The sequence below is a fragment of the Poecilia mexicana genome, unplaced genomic scaffold (genome assembly GCF_051168715.1).
Source record: "Poecilia mexicana isolate PSO_F unplaced genomic scaffold, ASM5116871v1 scaffold_7, whole genome shotgun sequence".
In the NCBI taxonomy this organism is placed as follows: domain Eukaryota; kingdom Metazoa; phylum Chordata; class Actinopteri; order Cyprinodontiformes; family Poeciliidae; genus Poecilia; species Poecilia mexicana.
In genome coordinates, this window is record NW_028263376.1 from 7,263,394 (window position 1) to 7,288,969 (window position 25,576).

Sequence of the window (25,576 nt, forward strand, 5' to 3'; positions counted from 1 at the left end):
GGGTCTGATGGTTTTTCAATATTTCCACATTTGGAAGTGAGTGTGAGAGGCTCCAGTTTGTGCCGGACCTGTGCAGAGTATTTGGCGCGGAGACGGCCGGCCTCGCAGCCTTTATCGCAGACCCTCAGCTGCCGCGCCTGCTCCAGCTCCCTCTTCAGACGGATCCGTGACTCGTTCGCCTCCTTCATCTTCTTCTCGCTCTCGGCTCGCAGACGCTCGATTTCCTTCCTCAGGCTGCGCTTGGCCTCGGTCGCCTCTCGGAGCTTCTCCTTCTTCGCCACCCGCAGGAATTCCAGCTCCTGTGAAGAAGAGATGGCCACAGTTAGCCTGCAAGTTCTCTGAGTTTATCTCCGTGTGCAACTCAAGTTCTTCTTATTAGCAAATTTCTAAGTTCCTCGTGTGTTTGTAATCAACAAGTGATTTAACGTTTTATTCAAAATGTTAAATAAAACTAATGTTACAAAGAGTAAAATAAATGCTATTTTTAACAACTCCAAACCCAGCTGTGGAGGAAAAGACTGGTTCCTCCGGTGCCTGTCTATAAAACTCACGTGCAGCAGAACAGAACAGCAGAAGGTGTTCCACTGCATACTAAACATGCTTGTCATGAAAGTGCTGAATACTTGCGTGAGTACAGTGGCCAATAAAAGTGACGTTTTAGTTTTGAGAAACGAGTTGTGTTGAAGTCCTTCTTCTTTGATCAGTTTGTTGATGTTAGAAGTGTGTAGCTGGAATGTGGAGTTAATGAGTGCAGAGCCTAACTACCTGCTGGAGGCTCCGCTTGGCCTGCAGGGCTGAGCCCAGCTTCTCCTCCTGCTTCACTCTCATCTTCACGATCTCATGCAGGAACTTCTCCTTCGACTCCTTGGAGTCCAGCCCGCCGTCCAGCGCCTGCCTGAGGCTCTCCAGCTCTGACTCCAGCCCCAGCTCCAAAGGCGCCACGGCCACAGCGGGGGCTGCAGCGGCAGTGGCGGAGCATTCCGCCGACGTGACGGTGCAGACCGGCCCTTGGGCACCCGGTGAGCTCAGGTCCTTGGCGGAGCTGCTGGATGAGGTGAAGGACGGCGAGGACAGGGAGGACATGGAGGACATGACTGTGGAGGAAAGATAAGAAACACGTCAACGACTGCAACACGTTTATGAACACAGGAGGGCCGGAGCACTACTCACAGTCGTCACGGCTCTCCACCTCCACTTCCACCTCGGAGTCCTTGTCATCCTGCGGTGGGGGCCGGCAGGCGGCAGCAGGTGGGGGGCAAGGGCCCTCTGGAGCTGGAGCCGGCAGCTCCTCCGTAGCTCTTCTCTTACGAGGTCTGGAGCTGTGACTGGCACCCTCATCTGAAGGCTGGGACGTGTTGGCGGCAGGTGGGGATGTGGGCCCCGCCTTCCCCAGAGGGAGTGGCGTGAGGGCCACGTTGGGGGCCACAGCATTCTCGAGGCTCTTGTAGTTGTAGAAGCTGGAGGACAACAACAGGTGATGTTAAGGCTCGTAGTGTTCTGATCTATAAAGGTGGCAGTCTATAGCCCTGGTGTGGGGACATGGCCGGGCCGGGTGGGGGAGCCGGACCCCTGGAGCACCAGCAAACCCAGACGGTGAACAGCCATGATGTTCAAACCACAGCTGTCTGTGGCTTTAAGAGATTAGATTTTCCCTCAGCTGTGACTGAATATAAAGAGCTAAAAGAATCAGATGTTTCCATAAGGTACCAGGTCAACTACAGGGTGGATCATAGGGGGTTAGATCACAAGGAAGATCAATGGGTGGACCAATGGGTGGACCAATGGGTGGACCAATGGGTGGACCAATGGGTGGACCAATGGGTGGATCACAGTGTTGTCAGGTTCTGAGCTGGACTCACCTGTCTCTCAGCAGAGCCAGAGGGTGGGGGGGCGGCTCCTTCTCCCCAGCAGAGATGTGAGGAGACCATGGTCTGAAAGCTGAAGGTCTCTGTCTGGGCTGCAGGCAGTTGATCCCCTGAGAGACACAAGATCTCACTTTAGACGACTTGATCTGAAATGATCAGGACTTTCATCTGAGCTCAGCCACACTGACCTTGCTTGAGGCAGACAGAGACTGCAGCCAGTCGTGCTGCTTCTCTTTGTCACCAAGCGGAGACTGTGACGGGATGTCTTCCAGTTTGGACTTTTTCACAGGGATGCCATCAGACGCCTAAAAGACAGACAGGACGTTGACATAAAGACTCCATGTTAGTCAGGGCATTGTGTCTCGTTTATACAATCACTGCCACTGAGAGTTTCACAATCATGTCAAAAATACTTCATACATTTTATATAAAAAGCTGGAAGAGTTTTCACTTATTCCAGATGGAGGGAAATGAACATGGGAAGTGTGTGTGCTTTTGTCTGTTAGCTTGACTCCGACATGAATGATTTCCTCCTGATTCCGTCCAACCTGAGTCTAATCTGACCGCTGTCTGGAGCACATGACACACCGACTGCCTATAGCTAATAAAGCATAATCCTGACTAACTCTAAGGGGAATGCATATCAGAAGTGCCGCCCTGATGTGGACACTCCAAAACAGAACATCCGTTGCCTTTTACACACACATCTTTATCAGAAGGAATTATTATTATATAAGAGAATCTTCTCACGTTATTGTTAAATATTTCTGTCAGCTGACAGAAATCCAGATTTCTGTCAGAAAATTGTTAGCAGAGACCTCAACCAAGAGGCTGGATTTATCACTGGCACAGAGAGGAATGTAATGTCCAACAACTGTTGCATAGTTCTTCATAGTGACAACACTGCAGACTCTGTTTTGATTTTACACATTAGTCTGATTCCATGTGTCCCTTTGGGATGTAAGTCATCACAAGTTGCACTGCTAGCTAGAGGTTGTTACATTAAAAAAATCCATAAAGTGAAAACGCAACGAGCAACGTGCCGTTAGGGGAGCTGGCTGCAGCCACCAGGGGGTTAAATTTAGGTGTGCTGTTGACTGAGTGGATCTTTCTATTTATGGGGAACTTCACACACACACACACACACATACGACCCACACTCTGCATCACACACGGGATCCAGAGCAGCGAAGGTGTGTTTGCATACGGCCAGCCAAGAGAGAAGGCAAGAGGTGACTGGGGCAGTGTGAGTGTCTGACACACTCCGATACACCCAGAAAGGCAGACAAGCAGGGCTTTGTCACTATGACCTCAGCTTCTCCCAGCTGTGGCTGTCACTAGCTGCCGCACAAACACACACGCACTCTGAGTTACTGCAGAAACTGAACAGAAAGTGTGTCGCTCTCTAAAAAAATTTTTTTTTAAATTATATCGTACTTTTTCTTAATGGAAGCTAAACCTGACTGGTGCAAAGTCAAATCTACCAACACAGTGCATTGAAAGCAGACAAAAGCATTAAGAAAGATACTCCCTAAAAATAAGAGCAACCAAACTGCAGAAGTCGCACAAGGCAAAGCTGATGATACACTCAAAGGCAAAAGTCAAAAAGTCAAATTTAAAAAATCAAAAATCTGACAGCAACACAAATCAGGCTAGACTGAACTGTGCACACATCCATCCTGAGGGGGCGCTGTGCTCCAACACAATTCTGCTCTACTCATCACTCTATTTAAGGCAGCGCTGTCTAGAAACTGTAGCTGTCATGAAGAAACAGACTGCAGGCCAGCTACCTGAGCAGATAGCCTGATTAGATAATCAGCTTATTAGGAGTTTTCAACATTTGTCTTACCAAACAGTAAAGGCTTTTAAATCAAAATATTAGAACTGTAACAATAGCAGCAGGGATAATTGTTAGTTACTTTAAATAAAATAAATTACATCATGTTTCACACGTTGTTGTGGTAAACACTGACAATGATTTACTGCAGAATATTTACTTATGAGCTTCATACCATGAAGACGTCAACAGCCAATGATTCTGCCTTTATAATCGATTAAAAATGTTAAGCTGAACGGCTGAGTGGGGACGTCTGTTGTTGACGAGGGCTCTACAGGAAGTGGAGGAGCTGTCAAGGTATGGAAGTAACACGGTGACGATAAACTGTCTTTCAGTGGGTAAAATGAGGCTCAGCTGGTTTGAAGATGGTTGGTTTGTGGGTTCTGGGTTTGAGCACTTTGATCTGTCACCCCCCCCCCCCCCCAACACAACACAAAAGTGTGATAAATATGTGGTCTGCTGTGAATCCAAAGGTTATCTACAGTAGACACGGTAAAAACTGTTGCATGAGGAATCTGCTTTGCTCTGGAGGATGTGATGCTCTTGTTCTTCCTTCAAAGTTTACAGCAACACAATGTCAGGACTGGACAGAGGACAGTGCTCTGAACACACTGGGACAAAGCAGCGTCCTGCTGGGTGTCAACAGGTGGTCCTTTGCAGCTGGGTGAGGTCGTCCCCCCCGCCCCCTCCACCCCCCTCCCGGTCATGTTGGCACGGCGGCCTGCTTTGCCACTTGTGGATGTAATCAGAGCTGCTCTGGCGGGGAATTGGTGTGACTAGACGGGCGAGCACTCCCAACATGACAGCTGTCCTCGTTCCACTAGACTCCTGAGGGCTCAGCTCCACGACTTTCATTAACTTTCCATTACATCATGGGAGTCCTTTTCTGGCCAGTTAGTACAACTTTAGAAGCCTTATGCTATAGAAAAATATATAGGTTCACAAAGATGCTGAAGATATTTTGGTTTTGTTTGACAAAGTCTCCATCACCATCAAACTGCAAATAAACTCAAATAAACCATTTAGAGCTGGAAAATTTGTGACCAGATGGATCCCATTTCTTCAGCTTTTCTATCAATTACCTCCATTACTGATCAATTTGCCGTCCAAAATGACTAAAACTGTTCTGAAGTACTCTGTATTTTTTCCCCCCATGTGTCAGTGCTATAGGAGTCCTGGAAGCAGAGCTGAACCCAGAGAGGCTGACAGTTTGTGGGTTATCTAGAGATGAGGAGATTTGTCCTAGATTTGACTGTAGCAAAGCAGGGCTAGAGGCAAGTGGCTAGCCTACAGAGCGGCTGATCCTCTCTCTCCAACACACACACACGCGCGCACACACAAAATCTGCGCCTCCATGCCACGTGTCAGTCCTTGTCTCGTGGATCACTGGTTGCCAATACTGCGGCTCTCCAGCAGGACGAGATCCGCTAGAAATCTTGGCTGGAGCAGAGCGTTTAGGGGTCAACAAAACCAGCAGCTGAGCCTGTGGGTCTCAGCGGCGGAGGGGGCGGGAGGGCGACTCGGAGGAAGAGAGACAAATCTGCATGTTTAAGCAGTGAGACCGAGAGGCATGAGGCTGGGAGTTTTCATCCAGCACAGAGACAGAGGGCTGGTTCCTCAGAGTTCAGGACTCATCTTGATCACCTAGAAAGACTCCGTCACAAGATGTGGATGTCTTTCTGGGTGCTTGAACATAATCAGATACCCCTCTCTGGCTCAGGGATGTAAACCTAAGAACCCTTTCTACAAGCAGACCTGAACAACCAAGGGCCTCCATGGAAACCCTTTAGGGGTCTCCTGGTGAAGCCCTGACCGACCAACAGGAGGCTTCCGCGCATGATGCAAATGGAATCATGCTCATGCTCTTACGCAGCTGTCTGCGATCCGCCGTGGCTCACACTGCATAGACAGGATGTCACACCTCTGAGATAAGGCTTAAAGATTAGTCGGGGTGTGTTAGACGTGCTCACACTGCACCGTCTGCTGCAACACCTCACACTAAGAACAGCACACCTTGTACTGTCAGCGCAGCAGCACCGTGTTACAAGCATGCTTCAGTTACGAAGTAGGGCCTGTTTCATCTGCAGAGCGGCAGAGCTCAATGGACCAATCGGTGGTTCAGATGCTTCTTATGCGATTCTTTAGCTCCGTGTTCGGGAATGGAGACATTACACCTGTTCTCTGAGACCTTTGTTGTTTAAAGCCTCAGAGGTTGTCAAACGTTCAGTGTGACTCGAGACTTTAAAACACAAGACTTCCAGGTAAACATACCTAATCTTAAAAGTCTTACCATCATGGCAACTGCTGCTAGGTCAGAATTCAAACTACACCTGTAAAATAGTTGAATCTGCCACTCTCCTTCCAGTGTCCACCACTGAGGAAGAATTTATCTTATATAATTGCTACAGGTTACCAACACATGCTGCCTTTATTTCCAAACCAGTCACATTAAGTCCTGATGTTGTTATTCAGATATTGTTTGGTTTCATGCCAAACTTCAGTTTTAATGGAAAGAATTTCCTTAAATGTAAATAAGATCATACGTGTATTTGACTTATATTTGTATTTCTATTGTGTGTTTCATGTGTTTTAAGCTTGCTGTGTGGATGCAACCACGAGCTCTGCAGCTCATGTGTGTCTAATTTACGGCCCCTTACTTTGCACATAGCAGTCAGGAATAAACCCCGCATGAGAAACTCACAAAGCATTAAGTCATGGGGCCACATCAGTCGGAGTGTCAGGCATGTCTCAGCTGCTGCAGGGGCCCCATGCACATCTTCAGTCTGGGTGTGTGTGTGTGTGTGTGTGTCTGTTAGAGAGGCTGTTTGTGGCAGAGACAGGATGGGTGGGGTATTCTCCTAAAGACTTTTAAAAACCCTTGTTCTTTAACTTCCTGTGTCTGCTGCTCCACTGAGACAAGACACTCGTTTTCAGAGAAATCAAATCAGCAGACCTGAACTCTCTGACAAGTTGCTCTGTTTCTGTTCCATAATGCCGGAAGGACAGTTTCTGGAAGATTTTCTTTTTCAAATTATTTTTTAGCAGGAATCACATCCAAACACTTTTGTTTTAGACGAAGGGATTTAGGGAACCGAAATCTCAATGAAACTGACTACACTCCACTTTCACTGTGCTGACCTTTCAGATTTAAATACCAGACTTTCTAACCAATCCACGCAAAAAACATCAGACCATGTTAAATAATTCAACGTAATGATTTGATTTCCTTTCCTGCTCTGGCTGCTCACTGTGTTCAGTGTGAGGACAAAACAAACTGTTCAGAGGTTTGGTTGTGAAATCTAGGCTCTCCTACCACTTTGAAAACAAGGACAACAGTTTTTATCTACTTAAAAATGCGACGATAAAAGGAGGAACATTTAGGAACACAAAAACTACAGTACTACGTACTAAAAATAAAAATACAATCTTTTTTATGAACAATGCTTGTATTTCTGTGATGTAATGTTAACTAACTAAATAAATACAATTGAATAACTGTAACGGCCGACTGAAATAAAACCCAGTTCTTGGAAATATGGTAAGACTTGATTTGAAGCAGTGTGCATAAGACTGATATGACACTGTCATAAACATGACATAACACACATTATGAACACGAAGGAGTCTTTATGAATGTCTATGGCTGTTGTCATGAAGTGTCATTCGGTAAATAATGACACTTTTAATGCAAAGTTGCATTAAAAGTCCATTAAAATTGTTTACTTTGCATTAAAAGTCTCATTACAACATAATAAACATAAAATAATCTCAAATCACCAGCTTTTCCACCACGCTTATCAGTTAGTAATCTTTTTTCTGCTGATATTTTAGTTTGCCACCGAAGATGACAATGGTTATGGTTAAGCTTCAAGCTTCTCTGCCTCATTTTTCTGGGACTGCAAGACATTTCTTAGCAAAGGTCTTGCAGTAAACTTTGATGCAACTTGTCAAAGTCATGTTGCTGGACTTATTGTTTTATTGTGTTTTTTTAAAGAGAAGATCTCTTCTCCTAGCAACACTTCCTAACAGCCCGTCCATGTTCAGTCTTTGTCTAACCAGTCTTTCGGTAGAATGAGTGACATCAGATTATTTGCTCCTCCAACTCTTCCCAGAACGACGTGCAGCATTAGATGCTTCACTGAGGTTAATGCCCATGTCTGTCTGGCTTCACTGCAAAAATCATCCTTCTCAGAACAAGTTCAAATATAGAAAACAAGATGTTTTCCCCATGTAGTAGTATAGAAATCTGCCATCGGTATTATTACTTTTGATCAATGTTCAAGAATATCTTCCTGGAAAAGTACTTGTAAGTTAGTTTTGTCTTATTAGGAAAGAAATTAGGAAAAAATACTTGGTAAGATTGGGTGTTACTGTTTTTGATGATCAGAAGCTCCACAGCTGGGAACTGAGAAAAGCCATGCCACTATAGAAGTGGTCGCACTACCTGGTAATCAGACAAACATTGCCGGTTTGTAACCTTCTGAAACTTAAGTGTGAAATCAGCTCGTTTCTGCACTCTTGCTAATTTTCTGCTCACTAAAACAGGGAAACTGTTTTGTGGTAAAAGTGTTGTGGTTCCTCTGTGATTATATAAATGCTGTCTTGAAAGTTTTTGGAAGGAAATATCTTTGGGAACCTCAGGGAAATGAAGTCAGTTTGAGGTGAAACCAAACATTGCTTTTTTTGTGTGTGTGTTTTTTACAGAGACTGTGTAATGCTGAAAATATGAGAGCCAGTAAGAATCAACAACTCACAGATGACAGCCAGCCTTTATTAAGGCAAAGCAGAATCTCTGTCCTGATACAATCTGTCACTTTGGTCAACACCTTGTTTCCTTTTCTACCACTCCCTGTCTTTCCTAAAACCCTCCCCCGCCCCTCAGCGTTCATCTATCTGTCTGAGAGCATTTCCTGTGTCACAGATTACAGGATGTCTTCTGCAAACAAGCTAAATTCCAGCTGCAGAGTGAAGCAAGCAGAAAGCTGCAGAATCTTCCAGTTGGGTTCAGACCTGTTCTAAAAACCTAAACAGTCATTTTCTTCCTGAAACAGAATACACAGTGACTAAAGCAAGAGGTGGTTCTAAAGTAATCTGCAGACATGTGGCCACCGTTCGACATGTTAGACACATTTGTGGTAAATGTGTTTCTGTTCATACAGAACAATATGCTTAAATGTGTAAAATCACAGCTGTCAATATTTGACTACATACCTGAAGTTTTGTCTGAAAAATGGATTTGAATGCCTACATGTTGGTGATTGGTTTGTATAAATCGGAGGTTAAACCTGGACTGTCTTTTTGTGAGGATTGTGCGACTGTCAGCAGAAAACATTCAAACTTTAGATGTTTGGCAGGAGAAGTGGTTGCAGATCAAGCATCCCTGCAGACTAGGCTGAGATAAAAGGCCGAGCAACCTGTTTTCTTTGCTTTTGTCTTGAGTCAGGAGGCTGAATGGGGCCCCACCCTGCCTGTGACCTGACTTTGGCCTCTCTGCATGTCTTTCAGAGGGCCCCCTGAGCTGTGAAGAGGGTGGGGACCCTTCCTGGAAGCAAAGTGTCAGTTTAGCTCAGCCCTCGCCACAAAAGAATACCTGCACATGCAGAAGAAACAAACAGGTGTCAGACAACACATGGCTCATCTGTTTATGCAAAAGAAAAAGTCCTGCAGCCCTCAGAAGGCGAGTTCAGCTCCCACCACCTGCTTATGTTTATGTTCGCATGTAGCGTCCTCTCTTTGCTCTACATCTGCCTGTTTCTGTGCATGCCTCTCGAGAGCCGAGCATGGCGCAGAGAAGGAGAAAAAGCAGCTCACTGCAGAGCGAATCCTCGAGTGAGTGTTTGTGGGTTACAGGCGAACACAGAAGAGCTCTAAATTTGGCAACCAGTTCATCTCACCATCACCTCCTTGGCTGAGGAGTCACGGAGAACAATAGGGCTTCTGTCTTCAATGAAGTAAACAGCAAAAACACTTTCCATAGCTCCAGTTGGGCCGCTGCAGCATTGTGCGGAAAAAAAAAAAGGGGATCCTATCGTCTTATTATTCAGGAGCCTGCAGACTTGCTGAGATGCAGTTTTGTGTTTGAGATGAACCGGTTTGCTGACTAGACTTTAAATGACCTCATCTAATATTCTCTTTGATGTGCTGCCGAGTAATTTTTCCTGTGCTCAGCACATAAGTGACTGTATTTACTCAATAAGTTTGGATTTACTGGGAGCAAGTATGAACTTGTTGAGTAAAGCTGAGGAAAAAGACGCCTGCCTGGTGAGTGTGCAGACACACGGCAGATGTTGAGACTCCCATGTGTACAGTGATGATGGGACAAGGGGCCTCGGGCCCCCAGCAGTACCTGGCCGTACCGTCTCCTCTCATGGAAGCCGTCATTCATTCCACAGCGGCTTTGTCTGCATCCCCGCCACTTGAAAGACACACTCCAGACACACACTGTTCTGGACATCTCCGAGCGCTTTCCCAGAGGACCGCCCTCCTTCTACAAACCAGACGGCCTACTGCTATTCAAAATTATTATTATTATTATTTCACTGCAGTGAAATTGCAGTACTTTTCAACCTCCCACTTCCAAGAAGGGTCCAGAGGGACACCAGAATCAAAAACAGGAGAAGCCTCCCAGAACTGCTGAAACTGGCTGAAGGTTCAATGCTTCTACAGCACTGTGTAAAAGTTCAAAACTAGCTTTGTAAAACAAACAAAAAAAGAAATTAATTGCATTAAATGCATAAGAAAAACATGACAGGAGAACATCTAGAATGAGGCATTAGCAATGACATGCTTAGACAAAGTGACAGCAGCTTAGCTAAAGCGTGACCTTGAGTACAGCTCATCAGTAAACAGGTAAGGAAAAGTGATTGCTGTAGTAAGTCAAGAGCTTTCTTTGTCATTTGGTCCCACAGATACATAAACACAAAAAGATGATTGTTTTTAACCAACTGTCCTTCCTCAAGAGGTCCTGTTTACAATTTGACCAGATCTTCAGATCTCTGCATCCTGACTGGAGAGTTTAACCTGAAGAGGCTGGAAGTCATTAAACAACCACACGACCACGGTGATAAAAGCCTGGAGAAGTGAAAAACAATAAATGAGTCTTTTTCTACTACAGACTGTCTCCATGCATGTCTAGGTTTGCAGATAGAGTGAAGAAAGGGGAACGATTGGGGAGGTTTGGGCAGGGGTTGGGGTCTCTGTTTCCTCTTGCCAAATTAGCTTTGGCAACAGTTTCTGTGGAAATGAGGAAAAGAGCGGTGCTCCTTGTTCAGAGCTGACCAGGAATTGGAAGGTTGGAAGTGATGGATAGCTTAAAGACTGTTCTGGAGGGTAAATACAGCTCGGACATTTCAACAACTTTTCTATCCTCTTCTGGGATTGAATTCTAACATTAACATGAGCACAGTAATTCCTAGTATTTTTAAAACTAGGGTCTATAGAGGCTAAGAAAGATGCAACTTCAGCCAAGAGATGTGCTTACATAAGGTCTCTGAGACTGGTTGTTAAATGCAAAGTTCATCTGTAATAGACAGAGAATAACAAAAATGTTCAGCCAAATGATTTAAAGCACCCAGTAGGTTGATATCACACTAGACTAAATAAATTTGCTTTCATTCTGATTTCATCATCCATCCACCCAGAGGTTCCCAAACTGTGGGGCGCGCCCCCTAGGGGGGGGCGCCGTGCCATTGCAGGGGGGGCGCGGGAAGCCGTCTGGATGGATGGAAATAAAAAAAACATGAATGCTGTATGCGCTCGGTTTTTACCTTAGAATGGCCGACTCTATGTTATTCCTATGTCAAATTGATACAGTAGGGGCTTCCACACTTCCTGTGTCCTCTCTGTCACTTTTATCAGCAGTTAAAACTGTTTAATCCGTTGTTAACATGTTGTAACCTGTTTTTCCGAGCCTCCTTTAAACGCAACATGAGCGCTACGACCTGCTGCTGCTGTGCAGAGATACACAGGTGTGTTAGAATCACGGCAGCAAACCAGAAAAACACAAAGAACTTTTCACAGTTTTTCCCTCCAAACTAACCGACTGAGTTGAGTAAAGCTGTTGGATGCAGGTAATGTTAGCTAAAAGATGACTAGCTAATATCAATACAGCACCTTAAGCTTAACAAGTACCTTGTAGGCTACTGGTGTTGTTGTCTATATCCTGCTACATTTTGCCCCCAAAAGAAGTCGATTTGTGATTTCCATACTCTGAAAAAAGGCATACAAGTAAGACTGGAACGTGTTGATAAAAAAAGAAACTTTTACTTTTATTTAGCCTGGTATTAATCATACACTATGCAAATTTGTTTCAGGTCTCTCTTTTAGAGGGATAGGTCCTAATGTTTGGAAAAACATTCTGCTTTAATTTTTGAACAGTAAATATTTTTGACAAGGCAGGTTTTGGTTTCTTTTGTACAAATCTACATCAGTCCAGCTAACAGTTACTAACAGTTAGTCCGTCAGACAGAGGGACTTCTGTGAGTCAAGTTGCATTGTGCAGTTATTTTACCAGAGGACTGCGCTCTGCCACATACACTGGAAATAGAATGTGTGAAGGATTTCATTGTCACAGTCTGATACTCAGATGATCTGTGGTCAGTTTAAGTGAATGTGAAATGATTATTTTTTTTATTTTTTATTTTTTAGCAAGGTAGTTACTGTTTAGTTCCTAGGCAACTACTCTGTGTACTCAAGTTTCTTACTGGAAGATCAGTAGTGGTGCATTTTCATCATCACCAACAGAGTTATTTACTGGAGAAGCAATGTTAACTTTTCTAACTTTTGCACAGAAACCCCAAAAATCCTGAACTGTATCTTTAAAAATGAAACATCATTTACCACAATAGTATTTGCATAAATCAAGGTCATTTAAAAACAGAAAGAAGAAGTGTTAATGGTTATTAAGAGCAACAAAGTCCAGCACTGTATGAACAGTAAGATTATTTATTGTACAGTTTATTTTCTTCTCACAATTGTATAGCTTAAGTCCTTTGATATTTTTGTTATTGTTTTTAATGTAATAAATTGAAGAAAATATGCAAGGTTTGCTATGTAAGCGGGACAGAGCTGGGACCAGAAGGGTCTGATCTGCAGCCCAGCTGACCCTTTCAGCGCGGCGTGACCACATCAGTAAAAGGCTCATGATGGAGCGCTCCTCTGTGACTTAGTAGGTGGAAACAAATATGAGTGATCGCATAAACAGGCCCGCGCCGGTGTGCGGGACAGCGAAGGGAAGGTGAGAGTCTGGGTAGACGATGGCGTTCAAATGAGCCTCCCTCCCTCAGGTGGAGCTCACTCCACCAGAATGAATGAATGTGTGTGAGGATCCAGTTCAGTCAGGAGCCTCTCTGTTTACAGCAAACACTCTAATGGGAAACGCATACAGTAGTATTTCTAATTTGGTGTGTGGAAATGTTTTGGTGCTCTGTGCAAACGTCTGCTCTTCCTGTCAGAGCAGCAGCCACGCTGACTGCAGATGCAGCAGGAGGAAATGCTGTGGCTTGAAGCGGGTCTGCCCAGCAGGCGGCGACCCGACCGGGCCATTAACGCCAGAACAGGTCGGCACTGACAGGACGCAGTGGCCAGGCCCAAATCTTGTCTTTACAAACCAGGATAAACAGAGACAACAAGCTACAAAGATTGTTTCTGGGACTGGAGAGGCTCATGACATCTCAACAATAAAAAAAAAAAAACACAAAAAAAAACCCACAGCAACAAGCTGCTGTCCTTCCTATCAGCCTGAGAACTAAACCTTCTTTCCCAGAATTTATGGCTGAGGGGAGAAATGTTGCTCAGCAGGTTAACGTCGTCCAGATCACTGCATTCAACCTCAACCTGATAGCGATGGTGGGAATTCTGGGTCATCCTTTCAAAAATATTTGATATTAATCTCCAGCGTGTATTTAAACATGAACCAGTAAGACAAGGTGCGGATAAAGCGTTCCTCTCCAGCCAGCCATCCACCTTTCACCTCACACACAGCCGCTCTTTGAGCGTGCAGCGCTCCGATGGCCGCAGGCTGCACTCTTTCTCTCTCCTTCCTGTCTCTGTGGTAAGATGAGGTCAAACTGTCAGCTTGACACCACACCATCCTAACCAGGCTCTGCCCGCATTTTATACCAGCGCTCAGCACACTGGGCCCCTCACAAGTGGGACAGCAGCTCACTATATGCGGCATAAAAAGGCGGCTGTTCCTATTGACGGCCGTGTTTGTTGCAGCGGCGTGTTAAGTGGGTCGAGTGTGGTTGCGCTAATGCATGTGCAGACATGTGGGGTCAGAGGGAGCAGCAAGCTGAGTCCATCATCTGCCATGGAGAAACAGACTCTCCCAGAGCCGTGGCTGCTGAGGAGCAAACAGCGGTGATTATGAGGAGAGACGGAGAAGAACAGGACTCTCTGCAGGACGGAGACACGACGACAGGACAGAGGAGTCCAGCTCCAATGGAGCCACTATCATCGTCAGGCGATGTCCGTGTAACGATATCAGATCACTATTATTGTCAATCTAATCTTATTAATTAAGATTTGAAGATGTTTTGATTTCAAAAAGGTATTTTAAAAAGTCGAGGATGTCATGAAGCACCGTAGAACTGCTTCGGATAAATAGAAGAGGTTTGTTTTAAACTAAAACCTTCAAGAATTACAGGAGAACAGAATGAAAATCGACATTGTTTTCTTAATGTCAAATAAATAAATAAATACCTTCTCAAAAAAATCCTCATTTTGATAATGAATAAGGGTTTTTTTTAAGAACATGGAAAAAGAAATATAAAAAGACCAAAAACAAATCTTTATATCATTGGTGCAAACTTTGGCACCTTTCAAAGATAAAGACTAAATAAAAGAGACACCGTCTGCAATTAGGGGAGTACTGTTTCAGAACTGCCAATCAGTGGGTCAGATATTATGTAGTACAGACTTAGTTTTTGGTGGGATTGTGGGGGATTAGCGCTCTCATCTGGGATTGTAAAATTTTGCCTTCTGTGTACGTAAACTTTCCAAACCCATTTATCCTGGTAGCATTTCTCTTTGTGACCTTTAACATGAATCACCCAGAATGTCTGACAAACACTTGCATACAAAGTGTGGATTCATGTCACCACTATTGCAGCCAACACATATTGCTGTCCATGTAGATTTTGGTGATATTCATTCTGGACACACCAGCATTTTTACTCATACACAGTATATGTTTTACATTGTGCAGCCTTGTTTGAATAAATCTTCAAAAATAGACCACAATGTTTTCCTGGCCACTTTAAACTATGTGCAGAACAAATAAACCAGAGAATCCATCTCACTGTAGATGGTTAGCCCTCCTCTCATCATGGTGGAGGGCTAAGGATGGTGGGAAATGGGGATGTGCTCCAGGGGGAAGATCAGTGTTTAAATTGCCTCGAATCAGACCGTCCTCCCACTTCCTGTCCCATTTAGCAGGTGCAGCAGAATGCAGTCGGTTGCAGCAGTGGTACCACCAGTGCTGTACTTGAATGCATCTAAATGTACTTGAATGCATTCTTCTTTTCTTTTCTTTTTTCCAGAAAGGCAGAATTTGCGTCAGAGCCTTTCTAACAGCAGGTCGCATTTAATGCCATGCCACTGGCTCCTTTCAACAAGCACACCAGACAGGAAGTCAGCAGCTGCTTTGTGAGAAAAAGAGAAGTGCTTCAGTGAGAGACATTAGGTCATGTCCTCCACAGGCTGAACTGTGCATCTAGAAGATCTCTGACAAAACAGACAACACCATGTTCCCGTAACGCTGCAACAGGAAACCACAGATATTACCATCATTAGCTGGCAGCCGAGAGTCGGCACTAACACTTTAAAGACTCGACCCACAGGGGAGCACTGTGGAGAGCAGAGTGAGCTTTGTCTGCCGCTGGATTCACGACGATAATAAAAGTCTGGGAAGGGTCTGACAGCTGTCACATACTTCCTCTTTCTCCCAGAGGTGAGCTGCTCGCTTTCAGGCCTGGAGACTCGAGCGACGGAGGTGAGCGAAGACGAGCCGGCTGCTGTGGGGCTCAGCCTGGCGGCCTGCTCAGGGAGCAGCAGCATAATGCTCCGGGTTGTTAGGGAGCACTCCAGTTGCGCTGTGACGGGAATGTTTTCGACAGCTTTCAGACACTTGGCACTAATGATGTTCTGCATGCCCCGTGGCCAGCTGGGAGCCGGTCCTCTTCCAATCAGTCTCCTCAACCATTTTATCAGCAGAGGCACAACCTCCTGGAAACGGGCCAGCTATGCTCCACTGCTGTGTTTGGGTTTGGAGGGTAAAAATAGAGGTGTGCTAAAGGGAACAGATAGGCTCAGTGGGTGGGAGCAAAGTAGAGAAAAACTGAGGACCAAGTCCAGACTCAACGTAACACTCTTCCATGTGACAGCTGTTACCGAGTCAAGACCAGTCAAGGTTTACTGTTTCCACAATCAGTGAAGTGATGAAATGCAATCAGAGGAAGTGCAGTAATATAGCCAGATATTCTGAAAGAAACATTTCAGAGGTTAATCAAGGTCCCGAGGCTTTTAGCAGATACCAGGAAGTGTGCAGCCTTCTGGAAGCTTCAGGGTTAAACCGCTGCTTTAGGACTGCTGACTGGATGCCCTGTGATGTTGATGTCAAAGAGCTCTCACACCAGGGAGACTGGACGAATCTCTTCAATACTGTTTTCATATCTTCTTGAAGCAAGTGATATTGGTCAAAGTCTTGAACAAAAACGAGATCAGAAGCCCAAAATCATCCGTGTCCATTTCCTCCAGAGAACCTCTCCACATTTTTCTTTGAACGCCAGTGTTGCACGGCTGACCGTTGTCAACAAGGTAAGAGGCCAGGTCTGAGAGAAAGCAGATAGATCCCTTCAAAATCCAGCAGTGATGTCTCTGCGGCGCAGGCTGTGAAAGGTGGAGGCCTCATTAGGGCCATTCAGGAGGAACCAATCAATGAGCGCTGGAGGCTCTCCCAGGACCCGCGCTGAGGAGGGGAGCGCTATTGTAAATCAATTGTCGGTCAATTAATTTCTATTGATAGCATCAGAATACTGACATGCTGTAATAAAATAGTAATCATGGCTCTTTAGTTGTGGGCGGCAGGCGGAGACCGGTGGGGCCAACCGGTCGGCAGGTTGAAGACGCATTCCCTAATCTCACTCTGCTCAGCACTGCTGCACTGAATCATCTGTGTGCATTCATGTGAATGTCTGACTCACGTGCTGCATGGTCACATTTAATCCCACAAACAGCGGCAGATGGCCTGTTGAGCAGATTAACATCTTAACAAGGAACTTTCCATCCAACCAAACCAACCAGCTGTTTGTCAGCTGAAGCGCAGAACCTTTTAGCAGCTCTGTATGGAAAATAAAAACCAAATGCTGAATAATCATATCTTAACTAACAGACACAAGTAAGCGATGTAGTTAAATCTTAACTACCAACCATAGCAGCCCATTTCAAACCACAAACCCTACAGCTGAATGACATCAGAGCAATGTGATGGAGGATGACGATCACACCGAGATCTTATTCAGCCTGACTATGAGATGGAAGTCTAGAGCATCTCGACAGGCTGTTTTCCATGTCAGTAACATCATAATTTCACCTCCATAACCTTCCTGCTCAGTTCAAATCTGGTGAATTATGGGATTCCTGTTGGCTCTTCAGTTCATAGTGCTAAATAATTCAAATCATTCAAGTACCGTATTTTTCGGACTTAATCCCTTCCTTTTTTCCCACGCTTTGAACCATGGTTTCTCTGTGGTATCCTTTTAGAAAGCCAAATCATCTTCAAACACTTAAGAGATTTTTGACTCACGTGCAGAAAAACTTTTTAATCAATAATCCTTAGTTTGTCTGATCATTGTTATGTACCTTAGTTCCTTCTAATTTTAAAGTATTCTATATATTTCCTTTTTAAGAAAACCTCGGTGACACTATGAAATAACTAGAAAGCCTGCATGTGTTGGGTCACATGGTCCAACCATCTCAGCCTTCTAAAGACCACAGTACAGGATCGATCAACAGCTTCAAGTAAATATTTTACTTGCAACCTGGAGCTGATAGCAGTGAGACAGACGTGAACAAAATGGTGAAGTAGTAAAATGTCCAGCTGATCCATCAACTGGGCCTCCATCTTTATTGGCTTTCTTAATCAATAAGAACGGCAAATTTCTAGGCTAAAACAAATTTCTAGGCTAAATTTGTTTTAGCCTAGAAATTTGTTTCTAGGCTAAAACAAATTTCATGGGCTGAAGAATTGCACACCAAATGCAGATAAATGTTGACACTGCAAGAACACTGCTTTGAGAGCACTTCTGAAAGGAGTGTTCTCAAAGTACTGCTTCGAGAACACTGGTACATTTACTACTTCAGTAGAAATAAAGTTTCAGAACTCTGACATAATAACTAGACCCAGCCTAAAAAGCTCAGGTCTGATTTAGCCTCAACAAACAAGATTCTTGTCCATGAGAAAATGGAAAAAGGAAAAAAATCCCAGAAAACATTTTTCTATATTTTTTCAGACCTGGAGAGCTAGAGACTTTTCAGGAGTCTTATTTAAAGGCCATGAGGCAGGCCATGGTTCAGAGGTTAAAGCTGTTCCTGAGCTGAATATTCATCTCCTAACATGTTTGCGCTGCAGATGTTATGAAGTAAACAAATTCTGACTTTCCTCCAGGTGACAGAAAGCTGGGACCAGAACCAGCAGGTTTCGAACAGATTGGTCGAAACCTGCTGGTACACCAGGGGGAATAAAGGACACGTCTGTCCTGCTGCAGTCACCCAGAGGACAGGGACAGGGTGAAGTTGGGGTTGGCTTGTTTTTCTGCTCCAATAGGAGAGCACAGAGGTGTCTGTTAGAGGAGTTCACCCAGAGGTGAGCAACCAGACCCCTGCCATAAAAAAGTCTGAAGTTTATAGCCACTATTTGGGTTTGTTGTTCTGTTGCATTCTGCGGCGAGGGTGTTAGGAGTGGGGGCTGGGGGGTGTAGAGAAGAGGTGCAGAGACACGACAGAGACAAGCAGTTGTAAAAACGAATGGAAAAAAATACGCAAGGGGCTGAATGAGTCTGGGGTCATTCAGAGAGCAGGTGGGGTCAAGCTCTTCGGGTCGGTCCTGCAGCCGCTATGCTTTCTGCGGCGACTGCGACTGTTCAGCATCTGACTCAAGCAACATGCTCTGGATGACATCGGCTCAAAGAGAAGGGATGAAAAAGCAATACAGCAGGAAGAGAAAACAGACGATACCAAGCTGCCATTTCTGTGCTTGTGAGAGTGTGTGTGTGTATGTGTTGCTTGATGGGATAGCACTTTGTTCCTCGCTGGAATCCGTCTTAATTAAAATAATTGGTTATGCATTAAGTGTGTGCCTGAGGGGAGCCGGCTGCACTGCAAACATGTTGAGAGGGAAGCAGAGGAGAAGCGGGCGGCTTGTTTCTTCTTAAAGGAAACAGTTTTGTTCCATCTCACAGTAGAATCCCCCCCAAAAATCCCAAGAACATATCCAAACATTCCTCAACTCTCTGTGTGATTCTGCATCTTCACAGTGAGTCTCCCTTCAGGAACCCTGTAATTACCCAACAGCCAAGTCTTATTTGCAGGTGATAAAAGATTAATAAAGAACCGGTTTGAAGGCTGAGAGCAAAACACATTAATAAACCTTGAAAGGACTTGCAGCTTGTTGTTGTTGCCACAGCAAACCAAAGAAGCTAGCGCGTACTTGCAGAGGCACATGTGGGGCTGGGGCCGCTTCCAGCTTCCGTCTGAAGGGGCCGGAACGCTGGAGCGCTGCTGTTCCCATCAATCAGGGTGTGTTTGGTGGATGTGTTAACTCCGAGGCGGCCACACAGATGCATGCGGGCCGGCGGCCATGCCCTCGCCACCAGCACACATTTCTGGAGTCACAGCCCATTAGCTTCAGAATGGCCCTGATGGGCTCAGGTCTAGAAACAGGGCACGGCTCTCCGTCTGACTGGCTGCCTGACAGGATGCATGTGGGGCAAAAAAGTCAACTTCTGTTCAAGAAACTATAAATGAAAACTATCAGATCTAATGATCAACTCTCCTTACTCAGGACCATTCAGTGCTGACCAGAGTCTGTCTGATCCCACCAGGAATATCCAGCTGATGAGAAAAGGATTTCTGTCCTTCTGAGGTAAACACAGGTAGATAAGAAACCAAAACCTGTGATCAGTGCATCTCTAAACGAAAAAGGCTGAATCTGAGAGGAATGCTGCTGTCTTTAGTAAGTCCATGTGCAGCACTGGTCCATCCCTTGAGTTTAAGGGTCTGTTGATTCCTGAATGGTTCATATGTCAGAGTTAGACTCAGGTACTTTAATGAATTCAGCACTTTGTCATTATTAACCTTGATACCTCCAAAAAAAAAAAAAAAAACATATTTAACAATGCGCAAAAAAGTTCTCATCACTTTTTTCTTCTTCCCATCCTGGGGTCACCGGAAAGCCAGTCTTGGATGCAGGGACAGCGGACTGAGGAGGCAGGAGAAGCAGAGCGGCTCCAGGTCAGCGCCGACAGCAGCTGGGGTCACTGTAACCTTCCACCAACAACATCCGCACTGCTGTGTTTTTGGTCAGCATGACAACTGTTTGCCCATGTATCTGGCCAGATTGTGTGTGTGTGCGTGTGTGTGTGTGTGTGCATGAAAGAGTGGGAGACTACAAGTGAGTCAACCCGCCTGTTTGCAGACTGGCAACACTTGCTGTGAGAAGTGTAAATATATTTGTGTGTTTGCCTGCACCAACGTGCAGTCCTGTGTGCCAATATGTACCGACTGCATTACCTCTTTACTCTGTAACTGTGCCCTCCCTTGTGCTAATAAAACACACACAGAAACACGCACACACATGCGGACAAACGGTGTGTGTGCTGGCCCAGTCAGAGTGTGGGAGTGTTTTCTCTGCAGGTGAGCTGCATACCACTCGCTAAGCTGTGGAAAGATGAAGCGATAGCAGGTGAACAGGTACGGGCCTACCGACGCCGACATGAAAAGGAAGGTTTGATGCAGCTGCAGATACAACACACCTACTAAGATTCATCCCAAACATCTGCTTTCTCACACACACATGAACACACACACACCAATCAAGGAAATGGAAGCATGGCACTCAGCACTGACCTTTCACCCACTTCAATCTTTTAAATAAAATGCTGCCCATCAATCTACCTCTGACACAGCAACACTCCTCATCTCTTCTTCACCTCATACACAAACACACACACACACAATCAATCACTTGTCAGTGAGTGTTAATGCACCTCATCTTTCATTCATGAAGAGGAAACGGGATGAGTTCATGTTGAAATGTGGGATCAGTGTTAACAGCAGCGAGGCGGCTGGACTTCAGCTCACAGCCAGCCAGGCCTCACCATGTCTCGCTTTCTGTTTCTCTGGGCTGATGGGGGAATTTATGACTCTAACACAGCTCTTTTTATCTTTGAAAAGAAACTAAAAAAATCCTAAATAAAGCAGTTTAAAACTGGAAAAGCCTCTTCTGTTTTTACGAGCAATTTTGGTATTTGCACAACTGATGAGCGCGAATAACGAGCTCGTAAAGCCATCTAATAGAATTCAGCTGATTCTCCCACACTGCTCTGGTTACGCACACGCCGGGCGATCCAAACGTCCTGGCTGCTGTCTCAGCGTTCTGATGCAGGGTTCTGAACCTGCTTTGCTTCAGGGTTGAGCTCGCTTTGCTCTGCTGTACACTTTCTGTCTGCCGCGGCGTGGCGCGGCGCGGCACGGCGCGCTGCTTGTGATTCCACACCCTCTTGAATTCTTGGAATCAAATTTCCACGGCTCCTCACCCCAACCCCACACATGTTTCCCTCTCTCATTTTTTTTTTTTATTCCCTCTACAACTCAGTGTCTGGCATGGCCTGTGTTTTTCACCATAGAAACCGACAAAACAGTCCAACAAAGCAGAGCTTGGGCTCTGCAAACAGAGGCCAAATAAAATCCATCATTTACTCGGCATGTGCGAAAGCAGGTTTTTTTTTCCTTGTTCCCTCCGTCTCCGTGAGGTACTCACGCCCAATTTTAGAGCACTTCCAGCTCAACCACAAGACTTTTAAAAGCTGCAGGGAGAGTTGACAGAAAACCTCTCCAAGCCTGCTGTAAATTCTCCTCCGAATGTGCAGAAGTCCTTAGTGGTGATTAAACCACTTTTTGTGAGATGACTTTTTATTCTGCTCTAATTATGATGGAAAATGAGGATCCAGCTTTTCATGAAGCAAGCAACACAAAATCTTTTAGCACCTCTGCACCCAGCATAAAAACAAGTTGAACCTAACAGATTTTCATCCCTTCCTATGAGGTAATCCCCTAAAATGTCAGATATTTGTTTAAGTTATGTAAGCGCTAAGCCCCGTCCAAACCCTCCACTGGAGCTGCCAGATGGGACAAATGACGAATCTCATGAGTTTGACGTTTCCTGGCCAGAGAAGCAACAAGGAAAACTTCCCTCCAAGACATTCCCTTAACATGAAAACTCTTAATGAAACCCACACATGTCAGAGCGCCTTGGAATCCGTGGAAAACAAAAGAGATAAAACAGGCATTCACATTCTGTGGTGCATGGCGCTGTGCAGAAGTCTTGAGTCATTCATCAAGCAGCCACACTGTCCTGCAAAGCTTTGTGGTCCTGATCAGCAGTTTTTCAGGTGTTCTGACAGGACGTCCAAGTCTTCCATTACACCTTTTCAGTCCAATGAAAACTTCTTTACTTTAATAAATTTTAAGTCTTGATTCCAATGCAAACTTGCATGACAGTGTAGAGCACATGCTAACATGCGTTTGCAGAAAACAGAACTGATCAGGAGGCCTTTCCACACCGCAGGCTAACAGCAGGATTAGTGAGGACAGAAGCATCATCCCAGAGACTGTCAACCCACTGGGAGGAAAGGTGACCCATCCAGGATGCCATCGTCACCTGTGTTCTCCACTCTCTGCTGCTTATCCTTTGCTGCTTATCCTTTGCTCGTTCCATTACAGGATGTTTGAGATTCATCGGTGGGGGACTGTGGCTGATTGTGTGATCATGTGTCTTGTGATCTCTCGTCCTTTCTTAGTCACTTAGTCTGGTTCTGCTGGAATTACAATCAGAACTAGAATATCTTCTATCATTAGGATCAGGTTACACTGCATGTGCATGACATATGCCTACCTTGTTGGACAGTACTGTTATGAGTTCACATATCTGTATAATTGGAAAGGAATGAGATAGTTTTATTTTTGTGAACTGCACTGAATTGTAATTCAGTCCAGTTCAACAGTAAAGTCTTTTAAATGCAACGATGCTCTAAAAACCTTTGACCAGTTGCAACCAATGCCAATATGGCAACCCTGTGTTCTCCTGACCCTGATCCTGGTGTAGAGGGACTTCAGGATGCATTATTTGCTATTAAACAGGAGGAGCTGGTGTTAACCAGCTTGGGGTCTGATTGAAGGAAGAGCTCACTCAGTGCAAACACTTAAAGAGCTCTCATCAATAATGAGTGGTTCTTCCTTAGAGATGCACAGATTCAACTAGAAGCACATCCTTTATGTCTACTGAGGGTGAGCAGCGCCAGGCCAGTCACCCTGTTAGCCCATCACCCCGCTGGCCCGCCAATCCATCAAACCATCAGCCTGTCAAACCACCGGCCTGCCGGTCTGTCAACCCATCGGCCCGTCATACCACCGGCCTGCCGGTCTGTCAACCCATCGGCCCGTCATACCACCGGCCTGCCGGTCTGTCAACCCATCGGCCCGTCATACCACCGGCCTGCCGGTCTGTCAACCCATCGGCCCGTCATACCACCGGCCTGCCGGTCTGTCAACCCATCGGCCCGTCATACCACCGGCCTGCCGGTCTGTCAACCTATCGGCCCGCCAGCTGTTGCTGAAGACCATCAGCCAGCCCCAAGCCAACCCACGTCCTCTGGGATCTGTGGGTTGGGACAGAGGGAAAGGAAGGAAGGGAGCGCTGATGGAGGCTGTGGGAAAAGTCTACGTGACACGGAGATGAGAGTCAGGGAGACAGACTCTGGCAGAAGACGTCACAGAGGTTCTATCAGCCGTCTCTGGACAGAGTCAGCTGTCTGTCAGCTGCCCTACTCCCAGCTTTACATTTTCCCTGAGCTGAAGAGTGGCCTTGCTGTCCTGTCTGGCTCTGGTCATTATGACTGTTACTATCTCTGACTAGAAACCCTGAACTAACAGCCGGACTGCAGGGTGACATTAAAACAGACACAAACACTCTGCAAAAATAACTTCCTTCTCCCTGCCGCAAACATCTCTGTGTTTCTCATGTTGATCTGCTCTACAACCAGGACTCGGTTACATAACTGGATTTACAAACTATGCAGCACCCTCCTCTTCCGCCGCCCTTCATCCTCACATCACACTCATCTGCTATGTTTGAGGCAGAGGAGCCGAGGTTCCCAGACAGACGTGTCTCAGTGACTTCTGCAGCGCTGTGGGTCACAGTCCCTGTTCATCCGGACAGTAAAAGTGAAAACATAATTTCCTCAAACCAAAACTGGAAGCCGATTGTTTCTACAGCAGACCAGCTCCAGAAGAAGAAGCTCTGCTGGTCAGTGAGTGGCCTGTTGGTCAGGGGGTCAGAGGTCACTAGACAAACTTAACCTTATCATGCCAGAAAGATATTTCAGGGTTGTTGTTATTTTTTTTACATTAAAATTATTAGATCACGTTTGGCATTTTTATTTTGAATAGTTGTATAAATTTTATTGAAGCGTAACTTTCGTAATGTTAGCTGGCCATGCCAACTTAGAACAGATATGAATTCAGTTGTTTCCTTATTAATATTTTCATTTTCCGTCAAGTAGAGGAAGAGATTTAGAAGAATTAATAAACTTTCAGCCAGTTAAAGTTCAAAGTCATTTCCTGAAAAAAATAAAATTATTACTGGCTGGTGGCTGGGTGGGTGGCTGGTTGGTGAGCAGGAAGACTGAACATCTGTCTGCTGCTCTGAGTGGGAGAACATCTGTCTTTCTATCAGAGGCTAGGGGGAATCAAAGTATTGTTTCCAGCTGGAACTGACAGGTCTGGACATTTTCCACCAGCTATAATCTTTCCTCAGTGTGCCTCTTTCCCCTGACTCCTCTTTCTTTTTCGCTCTGATAACTGAATCCTCCAAAACAAGATGTGGGCTGATAAGTTAAGGCGGTCTATGAAGTGTAAAAGAGAAAGCTGCCTTTTCTTTTACTTCTCCATCACTTCCTCTCAGAGTGATTGGAGTTCCACAGAGGAGAAGGTAGGAGGACCACAAACAAAGAACCGAACTGCAGAGAAGTTAACAGACCAAAGAAGGAACGCACGGTGAGCAGGCACACCTGAAAACACCAAAAACTCATCATCTTAAGCCAATAAGGGAGGACAACACCTTGAATTAACTGGCTGACCTGCAGCTTTGGTCCACTCCGTCCAGTGGACTGGCCTGCAGGAGGCTGGCTGATACTCCTACCTGTGTTCAACCTATATTCAGCTCTAAATCGGTACAACCATCAAATTTAGCATCTGTATAAATTCAAATGAAATGTAAAACTAGTTGGCCACCTCTAGCTTTGCAAACAGATTATTATTTTGTTCATCCCTTCGTCACTGTACCTATTTTATTGCAAACCCGTGGCTGTGTTGAAACATTATCTTATGGTAAATGGTTAAATAATTTACCATTATTTATGAAAACGAAATTAAGTAAAAGTCTCTTTAGGCTTTTTAGTATTTAGGTATATATCCAGTGTTTTTAGAGAACTGCCTGGCAGTGATGCCAGGGTGGACCGGTCAGCTCATCACTCCATCACAAAAGGAAGATGTTTTTTTTTTTCCATAGAAATACATTTTAATTATATGTTGTAAATAA

At 45.1% G+C, this 25,576-nt stretch overlaps 1 protein-coding gene across 1 annotated transcript in view; it reads right to left on the reverse strand.

Annotated features, from left to right (window-relative positions):
* Positions 1–25,576, reverse strand: part of skia (SKI proto-oncogene a) — a 66,057-nt gene that overhangs the window by 4,279 nt on the left and 36,202 nt on the right. The window contains exons 2-6 of the mRNA XM_015011633.2: positions 2,054–2,170; positions 1,860–1,975; positions 1,171–1,457; positions 766–1,094; positions 69–299 (exon numbers count right to left, since the gene is read on the reverse strand). Coding sequence (XP_014867119.2) covers positions 69–299; positions 766–1,094; positions 1,171–1,457; positions 1,860–1,975; positions 2,054–2,170 — 1,080 coding nt within the window. The remainder of the gene's footprint in view (positions 1–68; positions 300–765; positions 1,095–1,170; positions 1,458–1,859; positions 1,976–2,053; positions 2,171–25,576) is intronic.